The 25,941-nt window shown below is 43.1% G+C and overlaps 1 protein-coding gene across 2 annotated transcripts in view; it reads left to right on the forward strand.

The window, feature by feature from the left end:
• CUL3 (cullin 3) overlaps positions 1 to 25,941 on the forward strand; it is a 131,787-nt gene that overhangs the window by 47,629 nt on the left and 58,217 nt on the right. For both annotated transcript variants that reach the window (XM_069727640.1, XM_069727641.1), the window contains exon 2: positions 3,997 to 4,194. In XM_069727640.1, coding sequence (XP_069583741.1) covers positions 3,997 to 4,194 — 198 coding nt within the window. The remainder of the gene's footprint in view (positions 1 to 3,996; positions 4,195 to 25,941) is intronic.

Raw genomic sequence — 25,941 nt, forward strand, 5'->3', positions numbered from 1 at the left:
GCCGCATAAGACAGTGCTCTTGTCAATGAGGGTAAAATATTATATCTACAGAAACGACAGTGGTAGTTTTTGTGCTCTTATATTTCTGCTTTCTCCATGAAACCCCTCTTCTCCCATGGTTCCTGGTATATTATACTATCACACTTTAATTCTTGGCATCAAAGTGCCTTATTTACATGTGAAGAACGTATTCGCCCTCAAGGGCCCGCAGCAAATTGAGACATGAATCTGATTAAGTCATTCCAGCAGCAGATACAGAGCAGGATAAGTGGAGTCTGTCAGCCATTCCAGGTGCAGCGTATGCACCATACGCTCAGTAATCCAGTATGCCATCACCTGCCATGCCCGTGGCCGCACTCTGTACTGACGCCGCCAATGCTGACTGCAGTGCATTAGGGGTTAACCTGCCAGTGACTTATGTAAACCACAAACCTGTAGTTCATGGGCTACAGTGAAGCGATTGACTCCAGGGGAATATGTACATTTTTGTGTTTATGGTGGTACTGTAAGCCCCCTGTGTGCTCCTTCTCTTGCCTTTTCTTCGTCCATTGCTTGGCGTCTTGCTCTGATGGCTCGGGTGTTGCAGGCTGGCTGATCAGTGCAGATAGTGTAGCTTTCTGCTCGCTTGGATTTGCACAGTGTGTCTCAGACAAGTTGCTGTCTATGAGATGCCGGCATTTCAGTGGGAACAAGCCATCTGTTCTGATGAGGTTTACAATTTGCAGATTGCTGAAGGGAGGGGAAATGAACACTCAGCTGGCTTCACCAGGCAGAAATGAACGCCACAGTGCCCACACATCCGCGAATTCACGCTCATTCATTTAGAAGCTTGTCATCTTTCCCTTTATTCAATGTCCTAATATCAGTGTCATGTTGTGTATGGCGTAAGAATGAGCCTTCAGGGGCTTCCTACAATGCCGTATAGTAGTGTGGAGGTTACATCAATATTTTTTTCTTCACTTTACTGTTACTGTAAAATGTTCTGACTGCAAATCTGGACAGAAAAGATCTGCAGCATATGTTATATGGGAATGTTTTTCGCTATAAAAATGCTATAAAACCGAAAAAAACAGCATACGTTATGCATCCCATCCTTTAGAATGAATTCTGCAATTTTTGTGCACATTTCGCGGAAAAAAACACATCGCGGTAAAAAACGCAGTATGTTCATTAATTTTGCGTGTTTTTTTTTTTTTTGCGGATTTCCCACTATAAGGCTGTGTGCACACGTTGCAGTTTTTTCGCGTTTTTCCCCGATAAAAACGCTATAAAACCGCAAAAAAACACATACAATAAGCATCCCATCATTTAGAATGAATTCCGCATGTTTTGTGCACATGATGCGTTTTTTTCCGTGAACAAAACGCATCGCGGTAAAAACCGCAGCATGTTAATTAATTTTGCGGGGGTTTTTTTTGCGAATTTCCCACTACAAAATGCATTGGGAAGTGTCCGGAAAAAAACGCGTCAAAACCGCGGCAAAAACGCATGCGGATTTCTTGCAGAAAATGTCCGATTTTTCTCAGGAATTTTCTGCGAGAAATCCTGAACGTGTGCACATAGCCTAAAATGCATTGGGAAATGTTCGGGAAAAAACGCACCAAAAACGCGGTAAAAACGCGCAAAAAAGGCATGCAGATTTCTTGCCGAAAATTTCAGGTTTTTCTCAGGAAATTTCTGCAAGAAATCCTGAACGTGTGCACATAGTCTTACACTTTCATATTTTGCTTCTGCTTTGGAGGGTGCAGATAAATCTTTGTTTTTATTGTGAATTAGACTGATGAGAACGCCTTTTTCCATTTGCTTTTATATGGACTTCATTGGCAAAATCATCTGTGTCCTCTCAAGGTCCGTAAACTCTTGTCCACTATATGGCCATGAAAATGGATTTGTCAACAGGTTTCACCAAGTAAACTGCTTAAAATATTAATCCAGACAGCTGTTTGTTCTCCAGTCTGGAGTATGGGCTGCAGGCAGTTTGTTGTTCCGTGCTCTGGCGTAAGGATTGGGGGCAGTCGGGCCCTCCTCAGTCCGGTGCACAGGCTGCGTGCAGTTTGGTGCTCCATGGCTTGGAAGTATTAGCATAGTGTGCATACCCCAGGGACAGGTCATGATTAGTTAACAGTGGTATTAAGACATGATTAGTATACTGTGCGTATGTAGCTGTGTTCTGTCATGATTAGTATACTGTGCGCATGTACAGTTGTGGCCAAAAGTATTGACACCCTTGCAATTCTGTCAGATAATACTCAGTTTCTTTCTGAAAATGATTGCAATCACAAATTCTTTGGTATTATCTTCATTTAATTTGTCTTAAATGAAAAAACACAAAAGCGAATGAAGCAAAACATTGATCATTTCACACACAACTCCAAAAATGGGCCAGACAAAAGTATTGGCACCCTCAGCCTAATACTTGGTTGCACAACCTTTAGCCAAAATAACTGCGACCAACCGCTTCCGGTAACCATCAATGAGTTTCTTACAATGCTCTGCTGGAATTTTAGACCATTCTTCTTTGGCAAACTGCTCCAGGTCCCTGATATTTGAAGGGTGCCTTCTCCAAACTGCCATTTTTAGATCTCTCCATAGGTGATCTATGGGATTCAGGTCTGGACTCATTGCTGGCCACCTTAGAAGTCTCCAGTGCTTTCTCTCAAACCATTTTCTAGTGCTTTTTGAAGTGCGTTTTGGGGCATTGTCCTGCTGGAAGACCCATGACCTCTGAGGGAGACCCAGCTTTCTCACACTGGACCCTATATTATGCTGCAAAATTTGTTGGTAGTCTTCAGACTTCATAATGCTATGCACACGGTCAAGCAGTCCAGTGCCAGAGGCATCAAAGCAACCCCAAGACATCAGGGAACCTCTGCCATGTTTGACTGTAGGGACCGTGTTCTTTTCTTTCAATGCCTTTTTTTTCTCCTATAAACTCTATGTTGATGCCTTTGCCCAAAAAGCTCTACTTTTGTCTCATCTGACCAGAGAACATTCTTCCAAAATGTTTTAGGCTTTTTCAGCAGGTAAGTTTTGGCAAACTCCAGCCAGGCTTTTTATGTCTCGGGGTAAGAAGTGGGGTCTTCCTGGGTCTCCTACCATACAGTCCCTTTTCATTCAGATGCTGATGGATAGTACGGGTTGACACTGTTGTACCCTCGGACTGCAGGGCAGCTTGAACTTGTTTAGATGTTAGTCGCGGTTCTTTATCGAACATCTGCACAATCTTGCGTTGAAATCTGTCAATTTTTCTTTTCCGTCCACATCCAGGGAGGTTAGCCACAGTGCCATGGGCTTTAAACTTCTTGATGACACTGCGCACGGTAGACAGAGGAACATTCAGGTCTTGGAGATGGACTTGTAGCCTTGAGATTGCTCATGCTTCCTCACAATTTGGTTTCTCAAGTACTCAGACAGTTCTTTGGTCTTATTTCTTTTCTCCATGCTCAATGTGGTACACACAAGGACACAGGACAGAGTTTGAGTCAACTTTAATCCATGTCAATTGGCTGCAAGTGTGATTTAGTTATTGCCAACACCTGTTAGGTGCCACAGGTAAGTTACAGGTGCTGTTAATTACACAAATTAGAGAAGCATCACATGATTTTTCGAACAGTGCCAATACTTTTGTCCACCCCCTTTTGTATGTTTGGTGTGGAATTATATCCAATTTGGCTTTAGGACAATTATTTTTGTGTTTTTTCATTTAAGACAAATTAAATGAAGATGATGATAATAAAGAATTTGTGATTGCCATCATTTTCAGGAAGAAACTGAGTATTATCTGACAGAATTGCAGGGGTGTCAATACTTTTGGCCACAACTGTAGCTGTGTTCCGTCATGATTAGTATACTGTGTGCATGTAGCTGTACTGCAGGAGTCCAATATTAATCTCGCTACTTTCTCTGAGCTCTCGGGAGCTTCAGTTATGAATTGAGTTTTTTTCTTTGTTTTACACGATCATTAATGTTGTTCATTCTGTTCATTGTTTGTTCCAGATGACTATGGATGAGAAGTATGTGAATAGCATTTGGGATCTACTAAAGAATGCAATTCAGGAAATTCAGCGCAAGAACAACAGTGGATTAAGTTTTGAAGAACTCTATAGAAATGCATATACCATGGTCCTCCACAAACACGGAGAGAAGCTATACACCGGCCTTAGGGAAGTAGTGACGGAGCATCTCATAAATAAGGTAACCACGGGTCCTGACGCAGATCTCTGCGGACCACGCAGATTTCATCATGTAGCATAGACAGGAATGTGCCTCGTTAATAATGTGCTTCATAGATGTGCCATAAGCAGACTAACGGATTTGCTTCCACAGCAATAACTGCAAATTCCTCAAGGTATTTTGGATTAAATTGGGTAAGAGACCTGGATTTGGGAATATAATTTTCCTCAGTAAATTTTTACATGGTCCAATAGTGAAGTGCCGAAGGAGAAATCATCACCATGACCAGCGTTTTTAGAGCTCTTATCACTATGATATCTCGATAGTTGGGTTCTATCCCTCCCCTACCACTATCTAAAGTGAGAAGCATGGGACGCTGTAAGGGGGCATTTCTACAATTCTATGTAATGTCACATGATCCTGTGCAGCCAGTTCTAGCTTCTTTAATAAAAATGAAAAAAATCCAACCTACACATATTTGGTATCGCCGCGTTCAGAATCGCCCAATCTATCAATAAAAAAAAGATTACCGTATATACTCGAGTATAAGCCGACCCCCCCTAATTTTGCCACAAAAAACTGGGAAAACTTATTGACTCGAGTATAAGCCTAGGGTGGAAAATGCAGCAGCTACTCGTAAATTTCAAAAATAAAAATAGATGCTCCATACCGTTCATTATTGCCCGATAGATGCTCCATATACAACTGTGCTATATAGAATGCTCTATACCATTCATTATGGCCCCATAGATGCTCCATATAAAGCTGTGCCACATATAATGCTCTGCACCGTTGATTATGGCCCCATAGATGCTGCTTATAAAGCTGTGCCCCATATATATTGCTCTGCACCGTTGATTATGGTCCCATAGATGCTGCTTATAAAGCTGTGCCCCATATACGGTATATTGCTCTGCACCGTTCATTATTTCCCCATAGATGCTCCTTATAAAGCTGTGCCATATATAATGCTCTGCACCGTTCTTTATGGCCCCGTAGATGTGCCATATATAATGCTCTGCACCGTTCTTTATGGCCCCATAGATGCTCCTTATATAATGCTGCTGGTGCTGCCATAAAAAAAAATAATCACATACTCACCTCTCTTGCTCAGGACGCCGGCGCTTTCAATAATTACCTGCTCCTCGTGCGGCTCCGTCTCCAGCACTGACGCTCAGCAGAGGGCGCGCACTGACTACGTCACAGCGCCCTCTAATATGAGCGTCACTGCTAGAGGACGCTGCAGACGGAGCCGCACCGGAGCGAGGAGCAGGTAAATATAGCGCAGCGCTCCTCTCCCCGTATACTTACCTGCTCCTGGCGCGGTCCCTGCAGTCCCTGGCTTCCCCGGCGCTGCAGCTTCTTCCTGTAATTGAGCGGTCACAGTTACCGATCATTTACAGCAATGAATATGCGGCTCCTCTATGGGAGGTGGAGCCGCCTATTCATTTCTGTAATGAGCGGTGCCATGTGACCACTCAGTACAGGAAGAATCTGCAGCCGGGGAAGCCAGGGACTGCAGGGACCGCGCCGCAGCAGGTAAGTATAACTACACAGCCCCCGCTCCCCCTCACCTGCCGACCCCCAGGTATATGACTCGAGTATAAGCCGAGAGGGGGACTTTCAGCCCAAAAAAGTGGGCTGAAAATCTCGGCTTATACTCGAGTATATACGGTAAACTGATCCCTAAACAGCGTAGTGAGAAAAGTCAAAACGCCAGAATTGTTTTTTTTGGTTGCCGTAACATTGCATTGAAAGGCAAAAACGGGTGATCAAAAGAACGTATCTGCGCCAAAATGGTATCATTAAAAACATCAGCTCGGCACTCAAAAAATAAGCCCTCACCCAACCCCAGATCACGAAAGGGACTGTACGGGTAACGGAAAATTGCACAATTTTTTGCTTTTTAAGCAAAGTTTGGAATTTTGTTTCACCACTTGGATAAAAAAAAGAACCTATACATGTTTGGTGTCTATGAACTCGTAATGACCTGGAGAATCCTAGTGGCAGGCCAGTTTTAGCATTTAATGAACCTAGCAAAAAAGCAAAACAAAAAACAAGTCTAGGATTGCACTTTTTTTTGCAATTTTACCGCACTTGGAATTTTTTATCCCGTATGGTGTCGTTCAAAAGTACAACTCGCCCCACAAAAAGTAAGCCCTCACATGGCTATATTGACTGAAAAATAAAAAAAGTTATGGGTCTGGGAAGGAGGGGAGCGAAAAACGAAAACTCAAAACCGAAAAAAGCTCTGGTCATTAAGGTGTTAATGACGCCGATACACCTTTTAATGGCGGCAATTAAGGGTACTTGAACTACAGTGGCGCTATGGAAAAAGTGTATAGCGCCCCTCAGTGTCTTGGCTAATCTGAGACCCCAGAAAACATGATTCGGGTTGGTTTTTACCGACCCCGGTGTTGCGAATGCCGTTAACAGTGATAACAGCGACTGCAAAAAAAAGTCCTATTTTCCATCTAATTAATCTTTCTGCTGATGTGATTGCACATCAAAGGAGAGAGAAATAGGGTCCCCCAATCCCCCCCTGATACCTCCGTTATCCCTGGATTATTCAGCATCCCCCCGTGAAGTCCCCCGGGCCGCCGGCGAGAAAATGGCGGGCGCATGCCCCGTCAGCAATGTGAAAATGTTCTTATTGGTTCAATTTGATCACTCTGACAGCCACTCAGTGATCAAAATAAAAAAAATGTAAATAAACCCCCCCCCCCCTTTATCACCCCCTTAGATAGGGAAAAATAATTAAATTAAAAAAAAAGTTTATTTACATTTTTCCATTAGGGTGAGTTGGGCTAAAGTGAGCTGGGTTGGGGTTAGGATTAGGGTTGGCGTTAGGGGTGTGTTGTGGCCAGGGTTGGGATTAGGGTTAGGGGTGTGTTGTGGCTAGGGTTCTGGTTAGGGGTGTGTTAGGGTTAGGGGTGTGTTGGGGTTAGGGTTGGGATTAGGGTTATTGGTGTGTTGGGGTTAGGGTTGGGATTAGGATTAGTGGTGCGTTGGGGTTAGGGTTAGTTAGAATTGGGGGGTTTCCACTGTTTAAGCACATCAGGGGCTCTTAAAACGCAACATGGCGCCACCATTGATTCCAGCCAATTTTGCGTTCAAAAATTCAAATGGTGCTCCCTCCCTTCTGAGCCCTGCCATGCACCCAAACAGTGGCTTTCCACCACATATGGGGTATCTGCGTACTCGGGAGAAATTGCACAACAAATTTTGTGGTCATTTTGTGGTCCATTTTCTCCTGATACCCTTGTGAAAGTAAAAAAAAAATAGTTCCAAATTAACTTTTTGGTGAAAAAAGTTAAATGTTCATTTTTTCCTTCCACATTGGTTTCGTTCCCATGAAGCACTTGAAGGGTTAATAAACTTCTTGAACGTGGTTTTGCGCACCTTGAGGGGTGCAGTTTTTAGAATGGTGTCACTTTTGAGTATTTTCTGTTATATTGACCAACCCAAAGTCACTTCAAATGTGGGGTGGTCCCTAAAAAATTGGTTTTGTAAATTTTGTTGGAAAAATTGGCAATGGCTGGTCAACTTTTAATTGTGCTGATGTAAAGTAGAAGCGTTCCAGAATTGTTCCCATATAAAGTGACCGTGCTCAGAATTGTAAAAATGGACTTGGTCATTAAGCAGCAAATTGGCTGTCACTAAGAGGTTAAAAAACGCAATATAACATAAACACTACGTGTTTCGGCTGTCTAGCCCTCATCAGGTATATAGCTAGGATTTTTAGTTTTTAAATGTCATGTTATCTAGCAACCCTTTGTTAGGTTTTTAAAATAAAAAATGTCAATCCATCCATACCTCTGGAGCCCCGATGCCTCTGGGTGGAAGCACCTTATTGGTTGGTTTTCTGTTTCTTTTGCTATAGCTTCTCTAATAGGGATGGGAGCTTTATTCCTAGAAAAAAGCACCGTCCGATTATTTACAGAACTTCTTTGCAGTCTACCAGTAAGTACATGCTGGTTATCCAAATGACTGGCCAGCTATATAACACATGAGTAGACCTGCTCTGCCAAACAGAGGCACGCTCTAAGATCGGCTCTGTTGTGGATCATACAGGGGATGGTGCGCACAGGGCCGCTCTCTTGTAGTGTTCTCCTGCCTTCTCGCTCACTTGTGCACGACGACTACACATGTAGCGCTTGTCACCAGAGCTGCGTTCCACCACCCCCGTGCTCCGTTCCACCCCCCCGTGCTCCGTTCCACCCCTCCAGCGCTCCGGTCCACGCCCCCATGCTCCGATCCCCCCCCCCTCCCCGTGCTCCCCCCCCCCCACCCCATCATACTTACCGATCCTGCCGGGGTCCGTCCGTCTTCTCCCTGGGCGCCGCAATCTTCCAAAATGGCGGGCTCATGCGCAGTGCGCCCGCCGAATCGGCCGGCAGATTTGTTCCAAAGTGCATTTTGATCACTGAGATAGATTATATCTCAGTGATCAAAATAAAAAAAATAATAAATGACCCCCTCCCCCTTTGTCACCCCCATAGGTAGGGACAATAAAAAAATAAAGAATTTTTTTTTTCCACTAATGTTAGAATAGGGGTAGGGCTAGGGTTAGGGTTTCGGTATGTGCACACGTATTCTGGTCCTCTGCGGATTTTTCCGCAGCGGATTTGATAAATCCTCAGTGCTAAACCGCTGCGGATTTATGGCGGATTTACCGCGTTTTTTCTGCGCATTTCACTGCGGTTTTACAGCTGCGATTTTCTATTTGAGCAGTTGTAAAACCGCTGCGGAGTCCGCAGAAAGAAGTGACATGCTGCGGAATGTAAACCGCTGCGTTTCCGTGCAGTTTTTCCGCAGCATGTGTACAGCGATTTTTGTTTCCCATAGGTTTACATTGAACTGTAAACTCATGGGAAACTGCTGCGGATCCGCAGCGTTTTCCGCAGTGTGTGCACATACCTTTAGAATTAGGCTATGTGCACACGGTGCGGATTTGGCTGCGGAACCGCAGCGGATTGGCCGCTGCGGATTCGCAGCAGTGTTCCATCAGGTTTACAGTACCATGTAAACCTATGGAAAACCAAATCCGCTGTGCCCATGGTGCGGAAAATACCGCGCGGAAACGCTGCGTTGTATTTTCCGCAGCATGTCAATTCTTTGTGCGGATTCCACAGCGTTTTACACCTATTCCTCAATAGGAATCCGCAGGTGAAATCCGCACAAAAAACACTGGAAATCCGCAGAAAATCCGCAGGTAAAACGCAGTGCCTTTTACCCGCGGATTTTTCAAAAATGATGCTGAAAAATCTCACACGAATCCGCAACGTGGGCACATAGCCTTAGGGTTGGAATTAAGGTTGTGGTTAGGGTTGTGATTAGGGTTATGGCTACAGTTGGGATTAGGGTTAGGGGTGTGGGGGGGTTAGTGTTGGAGGTAGAATTGAGGGGTTTAGGCACATCAGGGGTCTCCAAACGCAACATGGCGCCACCATTGATTCCAGCCAATCTCGTATTCAAAAAGTCAAATGGTGCTCCCTCAATTCCGAGCCCCGACGTGTGCCCAAACAGTGGTTTACCCCCACATATGGGGTACCAGCATACTCAGGATAAACTGCACAACAATTATTGGGGTCCAATTTCTCCTGTTACCCTTGTGAAAATAAAAAAATGCTTGCTAAAACATCATTTTTGAGGAAAGAAAAATGATTTTTTATTTTCACGGCTCTGCGTTGTAAACGTCTGTGAAGCACTTGGGGGTTCAAAGTGCTCACCACATAGCTAGATAAGTTCCTTGGGGGGTCTAGTTTCTAAAATGGGGTCACTTGTGGGGGGTTTCTACTGTTTAGCCACATCAGGGGCTCTGCAAACGCAACGTGGCGCCCGCAGAGCATTGCATCAAAGTCTGCATTTCAAAACGTCACTACTTCAATTCCGAGCCCCGGCATGTGCCCAAACAGTAGTTTACCCCCACATATGGGGTATCACCGTACTCAGGAGAAACTGGACAACAAATATTGGGGTCAAATTTCTCCTGTTACCCTTGGGAAAATTAAAAAATTCTGGGCTAAATAATTATTTTTGAGGAAAGAAAACGTATTTATTATTTTCACGGCTCTGCATTATAAACTTCTGTGAAGCACTTGGGGGTTCAAAGTGCTCACCACACATCTAGATAAGTTCCTTTCGGGGTCTAGTTTCCAAAATGGGGTCACTTGTGGGGGGTTTCTACTGTTTAGCCACATCAGGGGCTCTGCAAACGCAACGTGGCGCCCGCAGAGCATTGCATCAAAGTCTGCATTTCAAAACGTCACTACTTCAATTCCGAGCCCCGGCATGTGCCCAAACAGTAGTTTAACCCCCACATATGGGGTATCAGCGTACTCAGGAGAAACTGGACAACAACTTTTGGGGTCAAATTTCTCCTGTTACCCTTGGGAAAATAAAAAATTGCAGGCTAAAAGATCATTTTTGAGAAAATAATTTTTTTTTTTATTTTCATGGCTCTGCGTTATAAACTTCTGTGAATCACTTGGGGGTTCAAAGTCCTCACCACACATCTAGATTAGTTCCTTTGGGGGTCTAGTTTCCAAAATGGGGTCATTTCTGGGGGATCTCCAATGTTTAGGCACACAGGGGCTCTCCAAACGTGACATGGTGTCCGCTAATGATTGGAGCTAATTTTCCATTTAAAAAGCCAAATGGCGTGCCTTCCCTTCCGAGCCCTGCCGTGAGCCCAAACAGTGGTTTACCCCGACATATGGGGTATCAGCGTACTCAGGACAAACTGGACAACAACATTTGGGGTCCAATTTCTCCTATTACCCTTGGCAAAATAGGAAATTCCAGGCTAAAAAATCATTTTTGAGGAAAGAAAAATTATTTTTTATTTTCATGGCTCTGCGTTATAAACTTCTGTGAAGCACCTGGGGGTTTAAAGTGCTCACTAGGCATCTAGATAAGTTCCTTGGGGGGTCTAGTTTCCAAAATGGGGTCATTTGTGGGGGAGCGCCAATGTTTAGGCACACAGGGGCTCTCCAAACGCGACATGGTGTCCGCTAACGATGGAGATAATTTTTCATTCAAAAAGTCAAATGGCGCTCTTTCCCTTCCGAGCCTTACCATGTGCCCAAACAGTGGTTTACCCCCACATGTGAGGTATTGGTGTGCTCAGGAGAAATTGCCCAACAAATTTTAGGATCCATTTTATCCTGTTGCCCATGTAAAAATGAAAAAATTGAGGCTAAAAGAATTTTTTTGTGAAAAAAAAAAGTACTTTTTCATTTTTACGGATCAATTTGTGAAGCACCTGGGGGTTCAAAGTGCTCACTATGCATCTAGATAAGTTCCTTGGGGCGTCTAGTTTCCAAAATGGGGTCACTTGTGGGGGAGCTCCAATTTTTAGGCACACGGGGGCTCTCCAAACGTGACATGGTGTCCGCTAAAGAGTGGAGCCAATTTTTCATTCAAAAAGTCAAATGGCGCTCCTTCCCTTCCAAGCCCTGCCGTGCGCCCAAACAGTGGTTTACCCCCACATATGAGGTATCAGCGTACTCGGGACAGATTGGACAACAACTTTCGTGGTTCAGTTTCTCCTTTTACCATTGGGAAAATAAAAAAAATTGTTGCTAAAAGATAATTTTTGTGACTAAAAAGTTAAATGTTCATTTTTTCCTTCCATGTTGCTTCTGCTGCTGTGAAGCACCTGAAGGGTTAATAAACTTCTTGAATGTGGTTTTGAGTACCTTGAGGGGTGCAGTTTTTAGAGTGGTGTCACTTTTGTGTATTTTCAGCCATATAGACCCCTCAAACTGACTTCAAACGTGAGGTGGTCCCTAAAAAAAATGGTTTTGTAAATTTCGTTGTAAAAATGAGAAATCGCTGGTCAAATTTTAACCCTTATAACTTCCTAGCAAAAAAAAATTTTGTTTCCAAAATTGTGCTGATGTAAAGTATACATGTGGGAAATTTTATTTATTAACTATTTTGTGTCACATAACTCTGGTTTAACAGAATAAAAATTCAAAATGTGAAAATTGCGAAATTTTCAAAATTTTCGCCAAATTTCCGTTTTTATCACAAATAAACGCAGAATTTATTGACCTAAATTTACCACTAACATGAAGCCCAATATGTCACGAAAAAAAATCTCAGAACCGCTAGGATCCATTGAAGCGTTCCTGAGTTATTACCTCATAAAGGGACACTGGTCAGAATTGCAAAAAACGGCAAGGTCTTTAAGGTCAAAATAGGCTGGGTCATGAAGGGGTTAAAGGGGTTTCCCCACAAACAAAAGTTTGTTTTAAAAATTGTCTGACCGTGTACAGAACATACCACAGCTCCTGGGCAGGGGAGGAAGCAAAAGACAATACTGACATTATAGCAGCGGATCACAGTGGATTAATTTTGTGAGGTAAAATATTTTTTAACCCCTTAGTGACGGAGCCAAATTTTTGAAATCTGACCAGTGTCACTTTATGTGGTAATAACTTTGTAACGCTTCAACGAATCCCGGTTATTTTGAGACTGTTTTTTCAGGACACATTATACTTTATGATAATGGTAAATTTAGGTAGATATGTCTTGTTTATTTATAAAAAACTAGATGGCAGCCCGATTCTAAAGAATCGGGAGTCTAGAATCCATATATACTTGAAATTCGGCAGGAGCTTGAAGAGCAACGTCACTGGGCCCGCCTCCACGCAGTAGAAACTTGCTGTGAGGTAAAAATTCAAAAATCACACCAAAATGGCGGGCGGAGTGTGTCACAGTACGGCACGTTTCTGATTGGTCGCTCGCAGCAGGCGGCAACCAATCAGACACTGGACACTGTTGACGTCACTTATCTCCGGACATTAGCTCCAGACATTAGCTCTGGACAAAGCCACGGAAGTTGGCACAAATTGCAGGAAGTAGTATTCTAGGCAATTATATATTAGATATCAGAAATTTGAGAAAAATGTAAAAAAAAATAGCAATTTTTAAACTTTGGATGATTATCCCTTTAACCTAGATAGTCATACCACAGCAAAATATTAATAAACTAGATGGCAGCCCGATTCTAAAGAATCGGGAGTCTAGAATCCATATATACTTTATTCAAATGTAAGAATAATACAATTAATAAATAATAGTAAGAAAGAACAAAAAATGGCTGCACTCACCAGCTCTTGACAATTCTTGTTATTTAAGGTACAGTTACACAGGATCCATGAACATGCTTATGAGGGGAGGGATGAAAGACATCAGACTTAGCACGCTGTTTGCGCTTACGTGCGGCATCGGCGGCTTTTCGCTCTGCATCATTACCATACTTTATATCAGACCTGATCTTGCGTGCGCCATCATAAGCTTTGGACTCTGTGTCATTAGTATACTTAACAGTGTCCATGCGCTTGCATCTATCCTCTGTACTCTTGTTAGCACGCTGTTTGCGCTTACGTGCGGCAGCGGCGTCTTTTTGCTCTGCATTATTAGTATACTTTCTATCAGACCTAATCTTACGTGCGCCATCAGCAGCTTTGGGCTCTGTGTCATTAGTATCCTTACTATTAGAGCTCATGTTGGCTAAGCTAAACAGCTTTAAGCGTGGTGGTGGCAAACAACAGGTTAATAAGAGGCAGTGTCAGGTAGTAGGAAAATAGCCAGTTAATAATAGGCAATAGTTCTTTGCAGGAATGCAGATATTAATAAATAGGCAGTTTATATTGCAGAGAAATTGCTGGGCAATAATGGACAATGTCCTTATGTGGCAAATAATAGAGCAATATACCCAATGTGGCAAAGAAGAGGTTAATAAACGGCAGTCTCTCAGTATAACAGTCAGTGAATAATAGGCAGTATATGGAGAAAACACCAAACAAAAGTTCAAAATTGGTGTGAAAATGTCACTGAACCACTTCACAACTAAATATATATAGTTTTGGTAAATGGTATTATCATTTTTTTGACGAAATTCGGCAGGAGCTTGAAGAGCAACGTCACTGGGCCCGCCTCCACGCAGTAGAAACTTGCTGTGAGGTAAAAATTCAAAAATCACACCAAAATGGCGGGCGGAGTGTGTCACAGTACGGCACGTTTCTGATTGGTCGCTCGCAGCAGGCGGCAACCAATCAGACACTGTTGACGTCACTTATCTCCGGACATTAGCTCCGGACATTAGCTCCGGACATTAGCTCCGGACAGGAAGTTGGCACAAATTGCAGGAAGTAGTATTCTAGGCAATTATATATTAGATAACATTTCCCAAATGTCTGCTTTACATCAGCATCATTTGTAAAATGTTATTTTATTTTGTTAGCATTTTAGGAGGTTTAAAAATGTAGCAGTAACTTTTCATTTTTTTCAAGAAAATATACAAAATTTATTTTTTTAGGACTTATCCATATTTGAAGTCCCTTTAGGGGTTCCATATATTGGGAAACCCCCAAAAGTTATACCATTTTACAAACAGAGAACAACAATCCCAAATACATACTGTGAGGCAACGGGTTCTGGCGAAAATACCGCCAATAAACTCCGGACTCACCAAATCTGCTCAAAGCATATCATAATGACAGGAGGAACAACTGAGCATCGATGAACAATTTCAATAAACTTTATTCAAAAGGTTAAAAAATACCGTATAATTTCAAATAAGTATATCATAAAGTAACATAGACAAAGATGAAAATCAAGGAAATGCTGAAGACATAGCCCCCATACCCCTACTCCCCCACCCTGAAATAACTACCCGACATAGATGTACATGTCAGGCCCCTGCTTACCCCCTCCCCCCCCCCTATTTTTTTCCTCTTTCCCACCTGGGAAATGTAGAGGAGGGAAGAAAAAATATAAGGTGCTGGATATACCTAATGATGTCGATATATACACTTATGTGACTCCCCAGACCGACCCCTATCCCTATGTGTCATGTGGCATAGTTAATAGGGACACCATATCACAACAAAGTTCATGGGGCTGACATGAGGGCCAAAACAGTGCCAATCCGGTCAATAAGCAGACAGAAGGACCTACCAGTATACCTAGTCTAAGGGGTAAGCCCCCATGCACTCAGTGGTGCTGACCCTGCCGACACAGTAAATAGCAAGTAACACATAACACAGACGCCAGCATGGGAGCAGAGGCTTACCAAATAACAGGGCAGCAGGGCAGGGTGGAGAGATAGTCGGGAGGTGGTCCCCATCAGCATCATTTGTAAAATGTTATTTTATTTTGTTAGCATTTTAGGAGGTTTAAAAATGTAGCAGTAACTTTTCATTTTTTTTCAAGAAAATATACAAAATTTATTTTTTTAGGACTTATCCATATTTGAAGTCCCTTTAGGGGTTCCATATATTGGGAAACCCCCAAAAGTTATACCATTTTACAAACCGCACCGAGTGAAATACTGAAAACTGCTGTTTGGTAGTTTATTAACCCTTCAGGTGCTTCTCAGGAATTAATGCAAAGTGGCATGACAGAAATGAGGAAGTGTATTTTTACCACCTAAATGTCGCTAACTTCTGAACAGATTACTACAGTGGACAGACTCTAAGGCCGCTATTTGGTCATGAATTTCCATGGCAAACATCAGGACCACAAAATCGTGATCTGAGGGCACCAATTGGGATAAAGAAGCCCCCACACTTTGTTAACCATTTATAATGATGTAGTCACTATTGACAGCAGCATCTAAGGGGTTAAACAGATTAGGACGGTGCAAACACTGATCGTGGCTGATACAGCAAGTTGTCAGCTATAGTGTACAGCCGACAGCTGCTGGATTGTCACCTGTATGGGGAGGCTAATCTCTTATATCTCAGGTCAGCTAAAAGACGTATTGGCTGTCATTAAGGGGTTAAAAACAAGTCCGTGAAATATTTTACCTGATAAAATGTATCCTCTGTGATCCCTGCTGTAATGTCAGTATTGTCTTTTTCTTCCTCCCCTGCCCAGTAGATGTGGTATGCTCCGTACATGGTCAGACACAGTAAGTTTTTAAAATTAACTTTTGTTCGTGGGGAAAACCCCTTTAATGTGACCGACTTCCTCTGTCTGTAGACACGTCGCGCATCTACCGCCGGGATCAGCCGAATCATTCACTGCATCTGCGCGGAATTCGCACAGGTGTGGTAAATCAGACCGCTGCCATCTTTGTGCAGACAGATGGTGGCGGTCACATTAAAACTGCGCATGTGCTTCTCCTGTACAAAGACTGCAGCAGTCAGTGAATCATTCTTCTGATCTCGGCGGCGGTGTGTTCGAGACGCTGTTCCGCTGGTGGTACCGTGCAAGAGGCTGTGAGTGTGTTTGTCCCGTACAGTGTGTGTGGCGAGACGCTGTTCCGCTGGTGGTACCGTGCAAGAGGCTGTGAGTGTGTGTTGCGTATAGTGTGTGTGTGGCGCGATGGTGTTCCGCTGGTGGTACCGTGCAAGAGGCTGTGAGTGTGTGTTGCGTATAAAGTGTGTGTGGCGCGACGGTGTTCCGCTGGTGGTACCGTGCAATAGGTTGGTACCAGCAGCAGTTTCCATATTGAGACACCCATCACTTGGGTGTCCCAATATGGCGGTCGGTGAACTTCCTCCGCTTGGAATTCTGGGATACGGTGACATCTGGACAGAACAGGAAATGAAAACATTACAAGGCAATTACATAAATAGATTTATTGGACTTCTCCAGCCATAGGATATGTAATAAATTTCAAGTTTGTGTGGGTCTGACACCTGGCACCTCCATGATCACCTGTGGTTGGATGTAGACATGTGCACAGCTCCTCTTAGTGTGTACCGGCCGTGCTATGAATGCATTGTACAGCAGATTGTGCAGCTTACTACCAGCATAGACTATCCACAGGTTGCTCTTTTCTAATAACACGTCCGCTCAAAGTGACAGTGTTCTTGCTTGTTTGCCATCTAATCCCACCCTGGACAACATCTGCAAAGAGTTTGTCTGTTCTCCCTGTGTTTGCGTGGGTTTCCTCCGGGCACTCCGGTTTCCTCCCACACTCCAAATACATACTGATAGGGAATTTAGATTGTGAGCCCCATTAGGGACAGCAATGATAATGTGTGCATGTGTGTAAAGCGCTGCGGAATGTTAGCGCTATATAAAAATAAAGATTATTATTATTATTTATTATTATTATTAAGTTGTGAATATATTAATGTATATTTTGCATATTTAAAGCTGTTTCCAAGATTTTAATATTCATGACGTATCCTAAGGCTATGTTCACACATTGGATTTTTCTGGACAGAATTTTCCACGGTTTTTGTGCAGATTTCACCTGTGGTTTTACACCTGTGGATTCCAATTATGGAGCAGGTGTAAAACGCTGCGGAATCCGCACAAAGAATTGACATGCTGCGGAAAATACACTCCAGCGTTTCCGTTCTGTATTTTCCGCAGCATATGCACTGCAGATTTTGTTTTCCATACGTTTACAAGGTACTGTACAACGCATGGAAAACTGCTGCGAATCCGCAGCAAAATCTGCAACGTGTGCACAGACCCTTGGAGTAGGTCATCAGTGTCTGATTAGTGGCCATGACACCTGGCACCACCGCTGGTGTCTTGGTGCTGGAGGCCGCCGGATGTGCTGATTTGCAGAGCTGAACAGCAAAACTCTGTTAACGGAATAGTGGCCATTGCACATGCACCTGTTATATGAATATAGGTGGTTGTGCAGGCCGCGGCAGTTGACGGATCTATGAGGACACATTTAAATACATATATGAATGTTAAAGGGTCTGGAAACAAAACAACTTATGCTGGGAAACAGCCTGCGGTGCTTTTTGTTTAGGCAGATAAAACCTTCAGAATCAATTATCTGCACAGGATGGAAATGCTGCAGGTTTTCCATCCAGATTTCGGCACTGAATATCTGAAGCTATGTTAACTAGTGACAAACTGGATGAGGTTTGAAGAAAACTGCAGAATCTCTCCATATGGGAAGTTGATTAGTTTAGTAGTTTCGCCAATCTTGTACAGCCCCCTAAGGAGATCCTTGCCTTGCCCTCACTAGTCTTTATTGCTGCAACTCTTAGGCTAAGTTCACATTAGCGTTTCTGTGCGCAGCGTATCATCTGCAAACACATGCCAATGCGCATGCAAAAGCATGCTTATGCCAGGAGCTGCGGCAGGAAGACAAGAAGAGGACGTCATCGTATGAAGATGGGAGGTGCTGGACGCGGACCGCGACGCCCATCGGACCGGACCGCAGCGGGGCCACCCCTGGGTGAGTATAAAATAACCTGTTTTTCTTCTCTTTCAGGATACATCGGGGGCTTATCTACAGCATTACAGAATGCTGTAGATAAGCCCCTGATGCCGGTGTCCTTAGTTTATAGGCCATTTTTGGGGGGACAGATTCCCTTTAAGGCCGATTATTGGTTTGCCCCTTGTGGTGAACCTCTGTATTTATTCTCATCAAGTCTTCTCTTTATGGTAGACTTGGGGCGCTTTCACATTGCGTTCAGGCATCCTTTCGGTGGACCCATTGAGGCTTACATATTGACCCTCCCCCCGCAAATAGGGGATTCAGGTGTATGTGCCAACGGGGCCGTACGTAGACAAAAATGGTGCCGACGGAGTGAATGTGCGCTCTGATGTGCATCATTTTCTGGTGGGTACTCCTATTGGAGGCGGACACCAAAATGCAGTCTACTACGTCTGGGTGTCAGCCTCCAGTAGGCGTACATGCCCGAAAATGATGGCCTTTCACCCTGTCAGCATCATTAACATCCTTGTTGGCACATACCCCAGAAATCCCTTTTTACGAGGCCACCGAACGGGTGCCTGAATGCAATGTGAAAACACCCCTAGATACCGAAACACCGACTTCTTGGAGAGTGTTCTTCACTTCGGTGGATGATGTGAAGTGGTTTTTCTTCACCATAAAATTTCCATTGGATTCAGGCCAGGTCAATGTAGCAGCTTTATTTTCTTTGAAAGAAATGGAGTTTCCTTTGCTGTGTGTTTGACTATTGTGTTGCTGAAATGTCCACCCTCATGATCCTTCTAATGGCATCAGATTTTTGTCTTTTTCAAGAATGTCTGTCTGTTTGTCCATTCATTCTTCTTCCAACTACATGCCGTATGCCAAAAAACAGCCCCACACCATGATGTTCCCACCTCCAAATTTCACTGTTGTGTTTTTTTGGGGGCGATATGCTGTGCCTTTTGGCCTCCAAACATGGTGTGTATTATGGCTTTCAAATTGTTCAATTTTGGTCTCCTCTTACCAGACTAAGTTCTCTCGGTATTTCACAGGCTTGTCTGAATATTGAGCAAACTGTAAGCTTGCTTGAACATGCTTTTTGTTCGGCAATGGAGTTTTACGTTTGATTCCGGGGAATCAAATTAATATTGATAGTAAAAAACATTTTTTCCAACCAATGCAAATTTGTTCAATCAGTCAAGGCAGCAAAGTCTTGGAAATATGCTTGTGGGAAATGCGAATTGGCAATACTTTATGCAATAAAATATTGTATGAAGTTAAAATCTTTAAAGGGATTTTCCAGCTAATGTGGATGATGGCTTGTCATTGGAATGGAGCGTCCGGAGATCATGGCTGGGATGAAGAGGCTGCCACATAGCTTCGCTCACGTTCCTGCTCAGCCATGCTTTGCTCAGGGGGTGTTTTTTGCACAGTGATGTGAGAACTACTTGCAGAGAAAATGCTGAAGGAAGTGCACAATTGGTGGAGAAAGGTTGAACTTGATGAATCTGTCATCTTTGAACCTGTGTAACTATGACTTGCTTTTCTACATCAGCAGGTGTCTTCTCTCGATCATAATGCAGGGCTCCAGCTTGTCAAAGTTGGCTTAGATGTATAAAAACAAAAGGACATTTTTGGTAGTTATATTAGACATTAAGCAAATTAAATAACATCAAAACCAATAACCTGAGCTGGTGTACATGAGGTCACGGCGTCAGGCAGGGTCGCCGCTGCAAGGAGCTGGCTGCTTTAGCAGTGTGGTGATGCTGCAGGCCTGCGGTGGGCTTTGAGCTCGGAGATCAATGGCTCATTGAGCCGAGGTCTAAATCTGCGCATGCGCTGCCTCCGGCAGCCATTGTCCTGAAGACCGCCGCTGGGATAGCAATTTGTAGAGTGGTGACACCCTCTTCCCGGCCCAGAGCCCGTAGCGTCCCCCCACTGCTGCCGGCACCAGCTGCCCCTCCCCCACCCTGTAAGCTACATTTGAACTAGAAGACACATCCCCATGGCCCTCCCAAATTTTGTGGGAAAAGTGCTTCTTGTAGTTCACAAAATACAGAACCTCACAGCAAGTAAATAGGAATAGTACATGTCAATAACATAAGCGGCTTAAGTAAAGCTATTTTAAAGGAAACCTGTCACCCCCAAAATCGATGGTGACGTAAGCTCACCGTCATAAGGGGCTTATCTACAGCATTCTGTAATGCTGTAGATAAGCTCCTGATGTTACCTGAAAAAGGAGAAAGAGAGGTTAGATTATACTCACCCAGGGGCGGTCCTGCTCCGATGGGTGTCTCGGGTCCGCTCCGGCGCCTCCTATCTTCATTCCAGAATGTCCTCTTCTGGTCTTCATGCTGCGGCTCCAGCACAGGCGTACTTTGTCTGCCCTGTTGAGGGCAGAGCAAAGTACTGCAGTGCGCAGGCGCCAGAACGGTCAGAGAGACCTGGCGCCTGGGCACTGCAGTACTTTGCTCTGCCCTCAACAGGGCAGACAAAGTACGCCTGCGCCGGAGCCGCAGCATGAAGACAAGACGAGGACGTCATGGAATGAAGATGGGAGGCACCGGAGTGGACCTGAGACACCCATTTGACCAGACCGCAGCGGGGCCGCCCCTGGGTGAGTATAATATACCCTTTTTCTCCTCTTTCAAGTAACATCGGGGGCTTATCTACAGCATTACAGAATGCTGTAGATAAGCCCCTGATGACGGTGAGCTTACCTCACCATCGATTTTGGGGGTGACAGATTCCCTTTAATATAAAAAGCATAAAGGCCATCCCACCACAATAAGGTGTACCCATCGGGATGCTCCTAACCGGCCTTCTGTTAAAACCTTACCATGTGTCATGATGTCAGAGAACATGTACAATTACAATATAGGAGTTGGCAACCTGCGGCATGTCATGCATTGTGAAAGTATGCGATCATTCTTAAGGGTGGAAGAAAGATATTCCATCAGCTAAATAGGAAAGGGGTCAGATGGTGGTATGCCCGTCCACACACGGTAGTAATGGCAGACACTATAACAGCTTTTGAAAAAGGGCTGAAGATTTCCTCAATACATATAACATTGTGGGGTATAGTAAATGTATTGAAAAAAAAATGTATACTTTGTATAGAAAGGTTTAATTTGATGGACCTAGGTCTTTTTCAACCTATGTATCTATAGCTGTGCTTTGGTAGGGCATGCTGGGAGTTGTAGTTTCACAGTTAGCAGAATGCCACATATTAGTGATTGCTGTGGTCTGATTGACTGCAGCTTTTCTACGTAGTTATAATTGGATCTCATGGTCACTGTAGCTCTGAGATTTTATTTTTTAATCTGATTCTAAATTTTGTTTGCTTAATGTGTTTTTTGGGGGACATCTACGGGAGTGTTACCTTAGTGCCTGAGCTGATGTGTTCTACAGTTTAGAGCCTTGTAAACAATAGAAATCTGTAGTCTGGAGATGATCATTGACTCCTGTGGAGTTGTGGTGAGCATGCTCTGTTATCTGTGCAGAGGACATGATATAGGTGAGCTGTGACAAGCAGCTATTGTCAGGAATTTCCCACAGCATGATGCTTCCACCACCATTTTTCACTGTGGGAAGGGCGTTCTTGGGGTGATGGGGAGTTTTGTGCTTGCGACATAATTTCATTTTTAATTTCATATGACCACTTGATGAACTTTTTAGTTACATGTTTGAGGCGTTTGTCCAGTCTGTTAATATTTAACCCTTTGTGACCTCACCTAAAATTTCAGTCGCGGCGGGTGTCCGGACTGGGCTCAAAAATGGAGTCTGCAACACACCCAGCAGATGCAGGCTGTTATAAAGCTCCAGCACCTGCCTGTAACAGTAGCGGCCCAAACACACGCGGATTGCTGCTGTTTAACCATTTAATTGCCAGTGACTGAGAGCAGCTTTTAGGGTATGTGCACACGTCCGGATTTTTAGCGTTTTTTTTTTTTTTGCGGAATTTCGCTATAAAAACGCTATAAATCCGGTTAAAAACGCTAACATTATGCATCCTATCTTTTAGAATGCATTCCGCATTTTTTGTGCATATGTTAGCGTTTTTTTCCACACAAAAAACGCATTCCGCAAAAAGAACGGACATGCTCATTCTTTTTGCGGATTTTTTGCGGATTCCATAGCAAAAATGACATTCAGGAAAAAAAAAAAGCAAAAAAACGCGCAAATTCCGCGAGAAATCCGCGAGAAAAAAAACGCGAATTTCTGGCAGAATTCTCAGGATTTTGTCTGGAAAAAAACCTGACGTGTGCACATACCCTTAAATAGCAAAGTTGCATTGGCTCCTGCACGTCATGGTTACCATACCAGCTGAGGGCCATGACTACCATGTTGGTCCTCTTTTTGAAGCCCTGTATGGGGCTGGGTTTCATAGAAAAACTGCTGTTTGACGATTTACTTCAATACTATGGTAAAGCTAAGAAAATTAAAACTTTCTCAATAAAAAAATATACAAATGTTTCTTCTAACTTTTCCCATTATAAAACTAAATAAATTAAATTCAAGATATTGGAAATCACCTTACGGATAAAAATCTCATTGATCAAGATATAATATTATTTGGACCATATGTTAAATGCCAAAAAGAAAGGTCAAAACACCAAAATATCTTTCACTATGTCACTGCACTCCCCACAGTAAATGCAAGTGTTCAAAATGTTTTATGCCAAATGGTGTAAAAAAAACAAACAAAAAAAAAACTTGAAAAACAAACAAGCTTTCACGCTGCTCCATTGATGGAAAATGGAAAACTAAAGTAGTTTTTTTTTTTTTTTTTTTTTTAGAAAATGGTGACATGCCCCCCAATTTTTTTTTTACTATGTTTAATTTTTTTGACCACTAAAATGAAGTTCTCTTTTGTCCCCCACCTCGCCTCCCCCTCCGTTTGATATCACTGTTCCCATACTTACCTGAATTCTATCTACCACACATTAAAGGCTGTGAAAATGCCCCCCGTCAATGGCCGATTTGCATCTGTGTTCTCCATTTTACAACACTGGAATCTTTTCCCGTTTTTGCATGGCAAATTGAACGGTGTCATTCAAAACTACAACTCTTACCAAAAAGCAGGCCCTGGTGGTTATGTTGATGAACAAATAAAAAAAAATAATAATTGACTGTTGGAAGAAGAGGAAAAAATGCATAAGAACTTGAATTTTCCCTTCTCCCATAACGCAACACTTGAGGGGGTATCTGCCCACCAAGGACAGGAAACCTACTGAATAGAAAAGTGATATTTCTCCACCGCATCAGTTTGGTTTCCTGTCCTTGTGGGAACCTTACTCAACCTAAGTGAAATGTAGTTTTACTTTTTTAATTTCTCATCTCCGTTGCGGGAGATACTGGCTTGTAAAGTTTGTTATAATTTTGGATAAGCTCAACTGAGTGTTGCCTGTGATTGTCCCCCCACCACCCCACCCACTGGGATGTGTACTTCCTTCCTGCATGACGTTGCCCAAAAATAAGCAGACAGCAGAGCTGAGCTTTGTCTCCTTGGAAAAACTTCTAGCAAAGCTCTTGTACAGTGGCTGCTGTGTGATGAAGGCTGAATTGTTAGTAATGATACTTGTGTCTGTGCTGCTCCCAGCTCTTTGCAGTCACACACAGCTTTACCGTGAGAGCAGACTATTACACAGTGAAATGTGTTCTCATTTATTCAGAAGACGTGTTCTTTTTTTTTCCCTTGCATGTTGCTGCCTCTCTATGATTGGTAAATGTCATAGGGGAAGAAGTAAAAGCCACCAGAGAGAAATTTCTGGTAACAATTAGTGGGGCTTCAATAAACTTCACAAGCTAATATTTTCTCAACGTGGAGGGAAATAAAAAAAAAAAAAAAAAAAGTTTTATTCAACTTTGCAGCCACAATTCCATGTTGAGGCCAGTTTAACCCCTTCATGACCCAGCCTATTTTGACCTTAATGACCTGGCCGTTTTTTGCAATTCTGACCAGTGTCCCTTTATGAGGTAATAACTCGGGAACGCTTCAACGGATCCTAACGGTTCTGAGAATGTTTTTTCGTGACATATTGGGCTTCATGTTAGTGGTAAATTTAGTTCAATAATAATTGCATTTAAAAGTGAAAAAAAAATGAAAATTTGGCTAAAATTTTGAAAATTTCACAATTTTCAAATTTAGATTTTTTTTTTATTCTGTTATACCAGAGAGTTACGTGACACAAAATAGTTAATAAATTACATCAGTCACCGCTGTGCTTTCCGGCTGGCCGGCGCTCACAGCCAGTGCAGGAAAGCACAGCGCCGGGGACAGACAGCGGAAGGCAAGTATGTAGTGTTTTTTTTTTTTTTTTTTTACATTTACGCTGTTAACCAGGGTAAACATCGGGTTACTAAGCGCGGCCCTGCGCTTAGTAACCCGATGTTTACCCTGGTTACCAGTGAAGACATCGCTGAATCGGCGTCACACACGCCGATTCAGCGATGTCTGCAGGGAGTCCAGCGACGAAACAAAGTTCTGGACTTTCTGCAGCGACCAACAACCTCACAGCAGGATCCAGATATCGCTAGCCAGGAGGCTGCAACGTCACGGATCGCTAACGATATCGTTCAGTGTGAAGGTACCTTAATTCTAACCCTAATTCTAGCCCTAGCCCTAACCCTACTGGGGAAAAAAAAATATTAATTTTATTATTGTCCCTACCTATGGGGGTGATAAAGGGGGGGGGGGGGGGGGGGTTTATTTATAATTTTTTTTACTTTGATCGCTGTGATAGAATAAATAAGAATAAATAGAATAAAAAAGAAATTCATGAATAGCTGTTTTTTGGTCTTACTGCCTCACAAAATTCGGAATAAAAAGCGATCAAAAAATGTCACGTGCTTGAAAATGTTACCAATTAAAACATCAACTCTTTCCGCAAAAAACAAGACCTCACATGACACTGTGGACCAAAATATGGAAAAATTCTAGCTCTCAAAATGTGGCAACATACAAAAAAATTTTTTGCAATAAAGTCTTTTAGTGGGTGACAGCTGCCAGTCATAAAAATCTGCTAAAAAACCCGCTATAAAAAGTAAATCAAACCCCCCTTCATCACCCCCTTAGTTAGGGAAAAATAAAAAAAATTAAAAAATGTATTTATTTCCTTTTTCCCATTAGGGTTAGGGCTAGCGTTGGGGTTAGGGTTACATTTACGGTTGGGATTAGGTTAGGGGTGTGTCAGGGTTGGGGGTGTGGGTAGGGTTATGGTTGGGATTAGGGTTAGGGGTGTGTTTGGGTTAGGGTTTCAGTTAGAATTGAGGGTTTCCACTGTTTAGGCACATCAGGGCTCTCCAAACACGACATGGCGTCCGATCTCAATTCCAGCCAATTCTGCGTTGAAAAAGTAAAACAATGTTCCTTCCTTTCCGAGCTCTCCCGTGCGCCCAAACAGGGATTTACCCCAACATATGGGGTATCAGCGTACTCAGGACACATTGGACAACAACTAATGGGTTCCAATTTCTCTTGTTACCCTTGGGAAAATAAAAATTTGGGGGGCTAAAAAACCATATTTGTAGGAAAAAAATGATTTTTTATTTTCACGGCTCTGCGTTATAAACTGTAGTGAAACACTTGGAGGTTCAAAGTTCTCACA

This window comes from Ranitomeya imitator, chromosome 5 (genome assembly GCF_032444005.1).
Source record: "Ranitomeya imitator isolate aRanImi1 chromosome 5, aRanImi1.pri, whole genome shotgun sequence".
Taxonomy (NCBI): Eukaryota; Metazoa; Chordata; class Amphibia; order Anura; family Dendrobatidae; genus Ranitomeya; species Ranitomeya imitator.